Source organism: Rhagoletis pomonella, unplaced genomic scaffold (genome assembly GCF_013731165.1).
Source record: "Rhagoletis pomonella isolate Grant_MI unplaced genomic scaffold, Rhpom_1.0 Rhpom_scaffold_00001, whole genome shotgun sequence".
Lineage (NCBI taxonomy): Eukaryota > Metazoa > Arthropoda > Insecta > Diptera > Tephritidae > Rhagoletis > Rhagoletis pomonella.
The window spans coordinates 26,552,433-26,567,527 of NW_023458555.1; the positions used below are offsets into that span (position 1 = coordinate 26,552,433).

The 15,095-nt window shown below is 35.6% G+C and overlaps 1 protein-coding gene across 1 annotated transcript in view; it reads left to right on the forward strand.

Moving 5' to 3' along the window:
- Window positions 1-15,095, forward strand: part of LOC118742469 (diacylglycerol kinase eta-like) — an 88,542-nt gene extending 73,447 nt beyond the window's left edge. The window contains exons 2-3 of the mRNA XM_036474614.1: window positions 13,539-14,390; window positions 14,526-15,095. Coding sequence (XP_036330507.1) covers window positions 13,590-14,390; window positions 14,526-15,095 — 1,371 coding nt within the window. The 5' untranslated portion in view covers window positions 13,539-13,589. The remainder of the gene's footprint in view (window positions 1-13,538; window positions 14,391-14,525) is intronic.

Here is a 15,095-nt window from a genome sequence, read left to right on the forward strand (position 1 = left end):
AAATGTTGGCAAAAGAGTGTTTAGATAATGTAGAAAAAAGGTAAGTATAAGGAAAGCGCAGACAGGGTCATACACACTCGCACACAGGCAGAATAAAAGTAGCAACTAAGTACAGCGAAAACAAAGCATGGAGCTTGGGTCATTAAATTAATGCAAAAAGGATTCGAAGTGGGAAAATTTACCAAAGTCAACAAAAAGAAAAACAGAAAACAGCCGAAAGTGGTTATTCGTTGTGTAATTATTTGAACTGGCCATAGCTAAATATGTTTACATACAGATGCTCGTTTTATGCTTATGTATGTACATTAGACTGCATCACTCCCCATACAAAACAAAAATCGGTACTATTTTTCCATTGCAATTATAAAATCTACTATATTTTAAGATGCCCACCAAAATATTTCGGAAAAATATTAAGATTTAAGTGAGCTGGACCGATTTGAAAATACCTCCCAAAATGGTTTTTTTTATGAATAAAAATAGTTTCTTAAAGATTTTTTTGAAAAAATCGCCTCAAATGACAAAACGGTTTAATCTTAAAATATTTGCATAAAAATATTTTTAAAAAAATTTAAAAAAATTTGAACGGAATCGTAATGATGATGCAGTTTTTAACATTTTTCAAAGATTGGTATAAGAAAAACTTGAATAACTGAACCTAAGCTCTTCCGATTTAGACTTAAGAGGTGTCATTGGAAAGGTATTTTCTCACCCTTTTCATTTATTTGCTAATAAACTTATTCAAAGGATGGAAGAGAAAGGTAGGAGAAACGAACGTCATTCAAAGTGGAATTAAGATGTTTTGGTATTCGAAAAAAAGATGGGACACGAATGACGTTTCTTTTGACCAGAAATAAAAACGGTGTGAAAATACCTTTCTAATAAGATCCCATAAGTCTAAATCAGAACATTGTTAGCCCAGTTATTCAAGTTTTTCGTAAATCAATCTTTGAAATAAGTAAAAAAACAGCATAAAAAATCTCATTCTTACGATTCCGTTGAAAATATTTTTAAATATTTTTATGCAGATTTTTTAAGCTTATTCTAATTTGTCATCTAAGGAGACTTTTTTCAAAAAGTTCTTTAAGAAACTATTTTTATTCATAAAAAACTTCATTTTTGGAGGTATTTTCAAATCGGTCCAGCTCACTTAAATCTTAATATTTTTACGAAGTATTTTGGTGGACGTCTTAAAATATAATAAATTTAGTAATCCCGGAGCAAAAACCGCAACTTTTTTTGGTGATGCAGTCTAATGTACATACGTGTCGAAAATATACCCTGTAGGAAATGTATCTAACTATAAGCTAACCTCAAGTTGATTGGGAAGGAGTTATAAATCACTTGATATCTGTATATTTTCTTTGACGAAAGCTAACTATATTTCTATGGCGATGGCCGCGAAATAGTCAAGGCTGGTTACCTCTGCATTTGATGCAACTAACTTGTAACGAACTACTTTTGGACATAAAATATCTATAGGAAAACAGAATATTTTATTTTTATTTTTATATTTTTATTTACTTTATTTATTTTATAACATTTCAAATTTTTTTCTATATTCTGCTGTAGGTGGTCCCATATTCGACCTTCATCAGACATAACTTCCAAATGATAATATGAAATTTCGATCTCCCTTTTATTTGTACTCAATTCGAAAAAGTATTTGCGAAGTGCAGGATATTTAAATAGAAACGCCTTTAAAGAAAACAAGCTTTACTCCTGCATTATTTGTCCACTAGTTTTAGGTTAGCTTTTTGTAGCTAACTACAAGTTATATATTTCATAGAAATCCCGCAAAGAAGCTAACTACAAGTAGGTTATTTTTTATCAATTTATAATTTTTTTCTGCAGGGTTCTTACTCAACAAAAGCACATACACCTGGATACGTATACATGCATACATATGTATTTGGAATATTTCCAGAACGACAAGCAAGACTAATTTTAAGGAAATCAAGTATTATAAAAGATTAATTAGAATTTAAATTGACAGAATGTGTAATGAACTTTTTCTCGGCTTTAACATATGTAATTATGTACAAACATAAGTACAAGCAAATACGTACTTATAGATACATACATATTTTCATGTTGGCCTAATTACTTCAACATTTAACTATATAAATAATTATGTTTGTTTATTTATAGTAGACTAATGCAATATTTCAAATTGAAATATTGAAAAGTCTGAATAAAATGGCCTTTGGGAGGTCGCTATAGACATAGATGATAGCGATGATTGCGATACTGATGGCCCAAGCCATTACCTTCGAAAAGAGTTAAGAGTTATATTTATGAACAAAATGAATGAAAAGTTGTTTTATACATCAAGAGGACATATGTACCTATTTTCTGTTTTTTCGTTGATCTTTACGGTATTTTTTAAAATTTTTTTCTGATATATCATTGGTGAAATTTTCTGGGAAATAATTTTCTTGGACATTTTGACTCTTTGGCGGCCACCTAAGAGCAATTTAAATCAGACTTTCCAAAAAAGGCGTCAAACCGACCTTTTTAGTATAGAGCTAGTGGGTTAAAATTCTCTACAAAACTATTCCTCGTGAATTTTTACTGCATATACCCAAACCACAAACACTTTATGAACTAACCGAACAGCAAACTAACATGGCTATTAACTAGGCGACCAACAGTGACCTCGCCGTCAATCCAAATAAGACAGAACTGGTATTATTCACTAGAAAGTATAAAATCCCTGAGGCTGTTCTTCTCTTAGTTTGAGGTCAGTGCCTACAGCTATCTGACAAGGTCAAGTACTTGGTATTGATCACTGACATGAAGTTGTCGTGGAGCTTATCGAGAAGAGGGCAAGCTAGGCATAAATGGCCTCATACTGCTGTAGGGGAGATATTGTAAAGAGATTAGGTATTTAGCCCAAAGTTGTCTATTGGCTCTACGAGGTCGTAGACAAGCCTATTATGTTCTATGGCCCAATAGTCTTATATAACTTTCTTGAAAAGGCTACTCTGGCTAAGCAGCTGGAGCATGTACAATGGGCTCACATTGGAACTTAACGTAGTGCCTGTCGACGTGACAGGTAAAATTGCCGCGGCGCGAACAGCTACTATAACCAGGGAAACCGATTGTTTGACGGAGTTAAGGACTGGACACTTTGGTGTTCTAGCGGGCTTCGATTTCATTCTTGGAGGATTGGCTTGGGCAGAGCTTCTGTAGAGGGGGTGAACTTATTCACGAATGTATCAAAACAGGAGAATAGAGTTAGTGCAGGGGTCTTCTGTCGAAAGCCTTCCATTAGTACTAAGATCAGGCTGTTATCAGAGAGGCGGTGGGGTAACTGCTCAGGAGTGCGATGATAGTCAGGTAGGTGAACATTTATTCTAATAGCCAAGTGGCTATCAGGGTCTCAAGTGCGTTTTTTGGGGGAAGAAATGTCTGCTCTCTCTCTCTCTTATGTATGTACAAAGTGACAGTTCTCACTATTTATTGGTGAGGGTTTTGAACAGTCACTGTCCCATCGACATTCACATATTTAGTAAGGCTGAACATATGTATTACTTATCCCGTATGTTGCAGTTGTCTGGAAAATGACGAGCTGGAATCATCTCAGCACTAACTTTTTAGGTTGCCGACATTTTGGAGGCTAAGGTTGAAGTACTTTAGCTCTCTTATCCTGAATAGCCACGATGAGCTCTTCGGTATTCAGATTAGTCCAGTTCTTAACCTCACAATCAGCTCGAGCCGTTTCATCGATTAGGTAATGAGTGGTATCACAAAGGATAATCTCCTAATTTTCGTCGTTGGTACCTGACGCATGAGGCTACCATATAACCTATCCCAAACTAGCAACTCAAGCAAAAAATTAGAAGCTTAATTAGAGATTTCGAGGTTTTACTATATAGGTCTAGGTCATTAATCTTGAGTTGCCATCACCCCGGCCCTGAAATTGTTGCACAGCGTTTTTAATTAGATCATCCTATGAACAGATTTTTTTCATTTACCACATATAAAAATATCCATTCTATCTTAACCACAAGAAGCAATTTTTTAATTTAATACGGAGCTCTGAAAAATGCAAAAAATACCTAAAAATTTTCATCACAATTTAAAATTTTTCAACTCGATTTCTTAGAAAAATTTTGTAATTTTTAGTATAATAAAGTGCAAGGTTGAAGTCGCTAAATATTACAGTTGATTTTTGAAAACTTTTTTTAGCGACTAAAATTTAAATAAAAATTCAATAAGAAAATCGAAATCGGTATACAAAAATAAATTATTTGGCTGAGATTTCCTATAATGGACCATTTCCTATATCACTCAAAGTATTACGAATTTTTTAGTGAAATTCGCAGGGGGTGTTGAGGAGGTGCTCATTGACCGATATCATCAACATTTTGTGTACAAACGCTAATAGTTTTTAAGTTATTCGTTGTTAAAATTTCCCCACTGCTTCACAATTATTTTTTTATAAACACTGCACTAATCACTTTTCTTTTATTAATACACCATCTTTTCTTCATAAACAAATGGATGCACATATTTTTTCACTAAATATTTAGCCATTAATGCTTATAAAAGTGTTCTTAAAATATTTTTCTATTCTCAAAGAATAGTAAACACACAGTTGTTCAGCGATGGCCGCCATGAATGAGGTGCCATATCGTTGAAAATGTTAATAGTTCTTTTTAGCCAAAAATACTTTGTGATGCATTACGTTACGTTACTTAAAACCAAAACACGTTATGAATAAAAACACCTTGGACAATTGAAAACCTTTGTTTAAATAGTAATTATGGCGCTTTTTTCTAAAAAATCCAACACTTCCATATATCTTGAAAATTTTTAATAAAAAATCGCGCGATTTTTTATTACAAATTTTCGCCTGCGGCGCTTTTTTCTAAAAAATCCAATACTTCCATATATCTTGAACATTTTTAATAAAAAATCGCGAGATTTTTTATTACAAATTTTCGCCTGCGGCGCTTTTTTCTAAAAAATCCAATACTTCCATATATCTTGAAAATTTTAACCTGCGGCCCTTTTTTTTTATCAATTCTTCCATATATAGTGAAAATATCCAATAAAAAAGCTATATCATATATGTACATGTCCACTTTATCATTTACGTTTTCGTTGATTCCCTTTTCAGTACTTTTTTTTTACACATTTTTTGTGATGTGTGGCAGCACCGCAATTTCAGTTCACTCGATGTACAAAGGAAGATGTGAGGTTAAATTGCACTTTTTTTTACAACTTTAACAACGAATTACTTAAAAACTATAAGCCTCCGGAGGGGGAGGTTTTCAGATTTAGAATCACAAAAAACCGCTCTAAACCCCCTCATTTTTTTTTTTCAAAGCCTGGTCCATTATTGGAAAATTTTCCCAATTATTTTGATTGAATGAAAAATAAGTAAAATTTGTCGTGGAAATTATAAATAAATAAAATCATCAAAACGTCACGCTGACTGTATTTAAATTTATATAAACTTTGCTTATAGTTATGACGTCACATATTTTTAGGCTTATTTATTAACATCACTATCACTCAGTTATAGTAGTTACTAGATTCAATATATTACTTTAAAAGCTTTTAAAATTAGTTCCAGAATAATGAATACAAAATAAGCATATTTTATAACATGCGGGAAAGGAGCTAATTAGGACCTTAATATAAACTGTTGCGCAAAACTTATCTTTGGCTAGCTGCAGCGTAACAAAAGCACGCATGAAAAACAGCCCCAAGCCAATGACACATTCAGTTAGCAGCCAACGAAGGGCAGCACGCAATAAATTTGAGGCAAAAAATTGGATTCCGTAATTGCATATAAGCGCAAACCGTTCAGTTTCCTAGGCTACCAAATCGGCCATTCCGTTAATTAAAGGGCGACCATGGCGTATGAGCGATGCAAAGCCAACAGCAGGCAGGAGGACCGAATGAATGCTAAATAAAATCGAGTAGCAAATTTTTTCTGCACACTCGAGCTTCATTAAAAACTTAACAATTCGAAAAACTTTAACAATCGCCATCGATAGGTTACGAGGCACTCAACGAAAAATAAGCAAAAGAAATAAATAAATATGTAATAAAATAAAATCACTTTCCCACTGGTATGTCGGCCTCGCAAGCGTCACAATTAGTTAAATATCGCTACAAAAGTGTGACAAAGCAGCACAATGACGACAATTCAGTGTGAAAATGCTTCACCATGAAAATAAACAGATTAAGAAAAAAAAAAACGAATGTGTGAATGTAACAACAACAACAACAACATGATAAATACTAAAGCGCGAACGTTGGAAATACATATGTTGATGGCGCATGTTTTTTAAATTGCATTTTACAGTTATTCAACGTTGATTGTTTCTTTACAATTTTTTTTTTTATTCTGCATCCTTCTTTTTATTGCTCCCACTGACTACTGTCACCTGTCACATGTTTGCGCGTATGTAGTTTTTCCATACGAGACGCATAACTGAATGCAGCATGTTGACGGCTTCTGTTTGTTGTCATAACAACACTTGCGACAAAATGTGAGGATTTCATGCAAACATACATACGTGCGTGTTCACTTTTGTGTATAGTTATGAAAGGAAATTGGATTGATGCAAGATGTGGCAGAAAAAAATAACAGCAATGAGATGGGAGCACCAGGCGTGTAGATTTTGCGCGCATACACAAATTTGTGCACTAATGTATGAACACGCGTACACTTATGCACGTGCTTATGGAAATTTATGTAAATACAGGGCCTCAGGATAACAGGGACATTATAATAAATAATACAAATAAATTAAACAAAATTTAATTTAAAAAAGAAATAAATAAATGCAAATAAAGCAAAAATATATAAAACACATTTTTAAAAAATTAAATTGTATTAAAAATGTTTTTTCTTCGTAAAACAATAAATGTTAAAAATGTAATTAGAAGCAGAAAAAATAAATCAAAAAGAAAAAAACAGTACTTAAAAAATAAATGATAGTAAAAAAAAATATTTTTATTTTCAAAACAAAATCTACAGATTAAAAATAAATAAAAAGAGAAACAATAACATAAAAAATAAAATAAGATGATAAAAATTTAATTAAATAAAAAACAAATTTTTCTAATTAAACCTAAAAGTTAAAAGAAAGTTAAATTAACAAATGAAAAAAGTTGCATTAAAAAGGAAAATTAAATAAAATAAGTTTCTAAAAATTAAAGAAATTAAAAAATATATATTTTTCTTTTTATAACAATAAAATCTAAAAAAAAAAAAAAATAAATAAATAATTTAAAAAAAATGATAATTTAAAAAAGTGAAAAAAAAAATCCGCTGCCCAAGGACTCGACAACGAATCTCTCGAATGGAACGCCGCCTGTCCTTTGCTCACTCGGTCATTGCGACTGTTAGATCGACGTCAGATAAATGGCATACAAGTGCTTTCTCACAAAATAGCTTTTCACCACAAGCAATGAATGAGAGAGCATTTTTCCTAAGGATTTTGTGCTAGAATAACAAAAACTCTTGCGAACTACATTTTCATCTATCTTTCAGTTTTTTTATGAAAATCTGTTTGCTATCTTAGTCAGAACTTATAAAACAGGGGTGGGTACCCTGCAAAAATCGCGACTACTCCATGCATGCGTGTTACGAGTAGTCCCTAAGGGCCAAGGAGTACTCCAAAATTAACCACAATTCAAATAAAAAATATGGTCCAATTAACATTGCGATGTCCTATGGCAGGACCATATACTCCATCCCTGCAATACATCAGAGTAGCACAAAACTACTCCAACATATTAACAATGGCATTGTTGTTATATTTTTTCGTTTGTACATGCTTGTTTTCTTCACTTCTTAGATTCTTTTTCGAACTTAATAAAAACCAAAAGCAAAAACTAAAAATTACATGTTGCCTCTGACGGCATTCGAACCTGAACATGCTGGAAGCTAACAACTAACAGCGAGCATCTCTACACGTTCAGCTACAGCCAGACATGCAAATGTGCGTTCAAATGCTCAACTTCAATCACATTTCGTTAAAACACGAGCAGTGATAGGGTAACGAACAATAAGCTGGCGCAGAGACACGAGTTGGTCCGCTACAGCATGACAGAGGAACACTTTTGTAAGTACTCCAATATACCACAAATAGACCACATGGTCCAACGATTTTTGCAGGGTATATATGCTAAATACATAAAAACCTAGCAGTATCCTGTTTGAAAAAAATGAAATCATATGACAACAAACTTTTGCTCAGACGAAGCACGCTACTTCTTTTACTTCCCCACTCTTCGTTGAAGAAAAAAAAAAATAAATATTCATATCCCTTCAAAGCGAAGCTCCTCATGCGATAACTACTAAAAATGATGTTAACTATATATGTATGTACATTGCTCAAGACTAGATTAGCTTAGGAAACCGAATATGAAGACGTCATAACTATGTACTTCCATTACAAGGCATATTTGCTCAGTTTGAATTCCCCCTATAAAGGCCAGGATAAGGCAAACTCTCTAAACGTGGTTATTAAAAGAGTGGTTATCGTGTTTGCTGAGCCACTTTCTGTCCCAATCGTATATTTTTTTAACATAATAACAGGTATTTAAAGTCCTGTTAATCTCTTTGACTAACCATTTCAGCGTCCCTGGTATAGAGATGTGCGCGGGCCTAATTTTTCCAGGCGACATATTCGAAAACACGCACGCAGTTTATCTGGAATCGCACCATAATTATTAACTGTAACAACAAAATTAACCATAGCTATTATTATTTTACAAAAAAAAAGTTCAATGAAAAAGCTTGTATTGAAAATTCGCAGCACCTATGTACCATCATGATACAAAAAAGAAGGTAGTTTCAATAAACAACTTTTGACGGATAATAAATTTTTTTTAAGTTTCATAAATTGTGCGTATTATCAACGGCCTGGCCACTTTGATAATATTCAAACAATAAATAGGAGTATTTTCCTTCCCATACTTATACCAATGTAATAATATTTCAAATCAAAAACCATCATCAGTACTTGGTAATTTTTTTTTACTAACGTAGCTCGCACTATTTTTATTAAAAATATATAAAATATAGACTATTAAAGAAAACTTTATCGTAATTGTTCTTTTTATTTTAATTAAAAATATGATAGGTATGTATGTACATAGGATACATACCTATCATGTTTTTAATTTTCTTGAAAATTTTCAAAAACTTCTTAGTTTTCTCCATATTTTTACAAAAACCATAATTTTTCTAACTTTTATTATGTTTAGTAAATAGACCCCTGTCACGTCTATTGTTAGTAATGTGTTTTGTCGATACGACAAGGTTGCAGTTAAGTTCAATAGGCACATTCTTACTGGAATCGCTTGCAGCATTTTCAAACCATTTTCCCATTTAAGATACTCCAAAACTGGCAAATTCACTGACGTGAAGTGATAGCTAAAATATCTCATTCTCAACATTTATATTGCTTTTACCTACCAGGCTTTCACAGGAACCTACCGAAAGCCCGTCCTGTGCCTATTTCGAGTGCCTAGCACTTGCTAACGTACCCCAAACAAGGATATATACTTTAACTAACTTTAACTAGAGTTTGTTAAAGTATATTTTTACATTGTAATTATATTAACAAATTATTCAACCTTCCATTCTTACCTAATTGGAAATAATGTAAGACTCCTGAAGCGAAACTCTCATAACACGTTAACCTTGATCCGGTCATGTTGGCCTCTCTAATATTGATGCCCTTAAAGTAAGGGGCTCTTTTGAGCCTGCTGCTGTTTTCAGGACTCTCTGCGGCCTTCACCCGAGACTGAGCCTCCACATTAGCTTGAAGTCAAAAATAATATCTACCTAAGATTTTCCCTGGTGTTAAAGTTAATAATAATAATATTTTAGAGCTTACACTTCTCCTAATTGTTTGACCGAGCTTCTGCTCCACTTTATGGCATGCGTTTTGATATTTTTACGCCAATTGAGGAACCTACGATTTCACGCGACCTTCGAATGGCAAAAGCTTTAATACGGTTTCAATAAGAAGCTCTTTTTCATGGCAAAAGTGCTATCGGAGGTTTGTCATTTACTGCCGAGGACCCTGGTCCTACGGAGTAATAATGCGCACCTCTAACCGCTGGAGATTATGTACATGTGTATAATATTTTGTAGTTAGTTATGCAAGATCTACATTTTTCTAAGCACCCTGTTTGTTTCCACTATTCAAGTTGACTTTGACTTCAACTGCCTCAGATTGTTAGCCAACTTTCGCTGACGCCAAATAATTGAAATCTGGAAAACAATTTGATGTTGACGGCACGTGGAAATGAGTGAAACTTTAAGTAGCGGAAATTCCATTGGAGTCTTGTTGAGTTGGGAAAATAGGCAAATATGCTTAAGATTAAAGAACGTTGATGAAACAGGGATGTATGCATTGCATATAGGTGTATAGGAGCAAATTAAATTGAGCTACAAAGTCCAGATGGACCAAATTTTATGGTTTACTTTATGTGATGAAGGTCCGCTTTTGTAATGTATTTATGAAGCGCGATAGCCCAAAATACTTAGTAGACGAATTCCGAATACTTTGGCCATTACCACTAACATTATGTTTAACACTGCGATTACATTTACCGTTACTATTACTGCTACCATTAACGTTACCATTGCCAAAAGGGTTATCATCAACATTACTGTTACTAATTGTGGTAGTGGTTATGGCCATGACAATGGAAACCGTAACGGTAATGATGATAGTATTGGTAATCTTAATGTTAGTCCCTATGGCAAAAGCATTACACATTATTACAACTAACATTTCCATAGCCTTTACCATTACTACTACTATTACTACATTCATTACCGTTACTTTTACTGTTATCATACAATATCATTACCACTTCCATAACCATTACCATTACCGATACCATTACCGTTACCATCACCAACCATTAACTTTATCATTATTGTTACCATTATCATTACCACTGCGATAAGATTTACAAATAACGTTACCGATAGCATTTTCACTACCGTTATTATTACCATTGCCATTACCCTACCATTACCGTTACCAATACATTTACCTTTCCCTATACCTCTGTTACTCCATAAATTTTCTAAAGAAATTCAACCTGTAGTTAAGTTTTCCATCTTTATTTCTTGCTATTCACTATTCACCAAAAGCACCAAACACATGCATCCAAAACAGCTACTCTTTTGCATAAATATGTGTGGGTCTGTATGTGTGTACGTATGTATACTATATATCCACATACATATGTTTGTGGGCGCATGGATGTGAGTTTACGATCATCAAAGCGGCGGTAGATTTACCTTTGAACCGGAATTGCATGTCAGTTGCAGCAAACAATGGTTAACCTCGAACGGCCCGCTGAGCTATTACCAACTACCAGAATAGTAACGTCGCAGTGAATAAAGTTACTGTGTATGTAACCAGTATGTAAGCGTGGGCTTTGACCTTTGTATAGTGTTCATACGCTGCCTTAACCGCTGACCTGCTACGATGCTACCGCACGTTGCTAAAGCTAACTGATTTTGAATTGATACGCAACTAAGACGTCAAAGTGCAGGAGCATGGCTTTCAACATACCCAAGTGCACTACTGTTGTCCCTTGTTGGCTTTTATGTTACTTGATACATATACCGCGGCGTGTTCTTATTGACATATTCAGCTTGACGCAAGCGAAATCAGGTCTTATGCTTTAACCATGTCCTTACATCAAATGCCAACAACTTCAACTTGCAAGCAATGCCATGAGGCAGCTTGACAAGGCATAGACAAATGGCGCTGGCTTTGACTGATGTTGGCGATGATGATGACGCTGATGAGGGTAGAGTGGGAAGAATGAAAAAAAAATATCTTTCGATGTAAAAGACAAGCAAAATGTCACAAGCACGCAGTTAGTGTTATTTTATTGTTATTATTAACTTTCTTCCACTGCACTTTACGATCAACCTAAGGTCACCAACTTATTATATGTATGCAACTGCGTCAACAGCATTTACTACTTTACTTCAGTTGAGCTGAGAGTGAACCTGACTTTCACTGAGTTCATTTCGACATGTTCAGCATCCCAATGTCGAGTGCAATATGACAGCAGCAGTTAATGATGGCTACAACTCCAGCATAAAAACTAACATACACCACTACATATACATATGTATATGTATAGGTGTATAAACATGCACGTATCTACGTTAGTAAAGCTGTTATGCTTAGCTCAGTGGTTATGGGTTAAGTTTTGGCTTTCACAAAAGTCGTCACTTTCCACTTTCAGTAGTTCAAACCGTGCCATTTGCTTTACAGATATTGATGACCTATGCTTTGTTAGTTGGTGTTAAGTAACTTATGTTATTATTGTTGTTGACACTGGTTTAGGATAACAATATTTTATTGACCGCATGAAGATAGTCGTAGCTCTTCATTATTTGAGGAGTGGCTGTTTCACAACAATGACGACTCTGGTTCTCAAACCTTTTATCAGCTAGCATCTTTGGCGAGTTTGCAGAAGGCAAAAGCACTGTACATCTAGACTTTATAGTTAACAAAGATAAAAATACGAAAAGGAATACGAAACCGAATAGTAATGTGAAGAAAGAGGTGATGTGCAATAATGTCAATTGACTTAAATTCACATTCAATGACATTAGCACCACTAGCGTTAGCAGTAACTTTACCGTTATCATTATAATTACAATTACCATTACCGACATCTACCACTAACGTTACCACTACCATTTCCATTAATATTATTGTTACATTACCATTACCAATATTATTACTTACGATGATAAATATGAAGACGAATAAATACTAATAAGAGAATTTAAGCCAAACTAAGAGTAATACAAATTTTCGCAGTGTGGTGGTATGGCTGAGGTGCAATTATTTTTGACTACTGGTCACGGCAAATATTTATTAGCTGGTGTTAATGTGGGTCTGCTTGTCAGTTGATAATTAAAGACCCTCATGTCTTTTGTTGGAATTTTTTTTTCTGGGATTTATTTCTGGTTAAAATAATGACCTTCTGGTTCCTTAAATCCACCGCCAGTCGAAGCAGGGAGTCTCTAAAATTGCGAAAATTTAGAGCATCGCCGACTTGGTGATTCATACAAATTTTTTTCCAATCAAAAATGTTTGTAAATTTTAGAAGTCCAGGGATGGAGTTTAAGTTCAAAGGTCATTTAGAGGTTGAAAAAGGAGCTTCTGAGAAAAATTATCAATCAAAAGTGACCAGCTTTTTTTCCATATCCGAGTCTGTAGTAAAAACATGTCTGTCTAATTTAAAAAATGGGCTTCTGGTCAGTTTAACCTCCTTCTCGTCGAAACCGGACGTGGGTAATACCACCAAAGCTAGACCATCTCCGTATTGGTAGGTCATATTTTTGCGTTTTTCAGTAAAAATGTTTGCCACCATTTTAGAAGGGGAGGAGAGGTCGTCTAGGACACCCTGTATACATATTTACATATAGATTTATCAGGCATCTTATCTGAATTATTGTATTGTGAATTTGATTAATATCATCCTCTCTCTGCCGCCTCTCATTTCAGGTAATTACCGCAACACGTTCACTAGTGCTTTGTGCCGAGTCCCGCCGCGAAATGGAAGACTGGGTTACCTCGCTCAAATCCGCCTCGATACCGGCACGTGCGCGCGGCGATAGTTTCTACATAGAACAACACGATTTGTTCTTCAACCACCACCACTGGTATGCAACGTCTCACGCGCGACCCACCTACTGCAATGTTTGCCGCGATGCTCTGTCCGGCGTTACCTCGCATGGCCTCTCGTGCGAGGTGTGCAAATGTAAAGTACATAAGCGGTGTGCCGCCAAAGCCATTGCCAATTGCAAGTGGACTACATTGGCCACCGTTGGCAAGGATATCATTGAGGATCGTGATGGCAGCATCATAATGCCACATCAATGGATGGAGGGTAATTTGCCGGTGTCATCGACTTGTGCCGTTTGCAAGAAAACGTGTGGCTCTGTGCTGCGTCTACAGGATTGGCGTTGTTTGTGGTGTCGCGATACGGTACACGTTGCTTGTCGTCCACAACATCCTGTCGCATGCCCACAAGGACCAGCCAAGTTATCGGTGGTGCCACCCACTTGTGTGCACTCCATTGGTAATGATGACTCTTGGGATGTGGAAAGTCCGAAGGGAAACTTTTCGCCGCTTTTAGTGTTCGTCAATTCAAAGTCGGGTGACAATCAGGGCGTCAAATTTTTGCGGCGCTTCAAACAGCTCTTAAATCCAGCGCAAGTATTCGACCTCATATCGACCGGCCCCAGTTTGGGATTGCGTCTCTTCAGGCATTTTGAAATGTTTCGGATATTGGTTTGCTCCGGCGATGGTTCTGTAGGTTGGGTGCTCAGCGAGATTGATCGGTTTAACATGCATGTAAGTATAGCAGAATTTTTTTTAACTTACTTAGCTTTAGCCTGAACTTAGTTCACTTTATTTTTTTGTATTGTATTCTCAATTATCGGCACTCAGTTTTCCACTAACCTTCTCATTATTTTTTCTGCACTTCAGAAACAATGCCAAGTAGCAGTTATGCCCCTGGGTACCGGCAATGATCTTGCGCGCGTACTAGGTTGGGGCTCATCCTGCGATGATGATGCACATCTGCCACAAATACTCGAACGTTACGAATCGGCTAGCACTAAAATGCTTGACCGCTGGAGCATAATGGTCTTCGAGAAAGCCATCGCTGTACAACCAAAGACCCCGAAGATGTCATTGTCGAGTGCACAAGAAGCGCTGCTCACTGGTATGATTACAGCGGCTAATTTGAATTTGCGCTCCATTGTCGAGACGGATGATACTCAAACGCTCGTAACTGCCACGAAAACACTCTGCGAGACACTCGACGAACTAATGGTGCAGATCTGTGAGAGTCGCAGGGACGACGAACAATTAACGATTAAATGTGACATATTGCGTGAGAAGTTGAGTATGCTGCTGGATGCTTTGCGCGAAGAAGAGACCGGTGTGCATGCCGGTGATGATCTGCTAACGACAATCAGTAATATAATAGCAAAAAGTGCGCCCACCCCACCAACTGCCTCGCCTACGCCCTCGCCATCTTCCTCACTGCTGTAA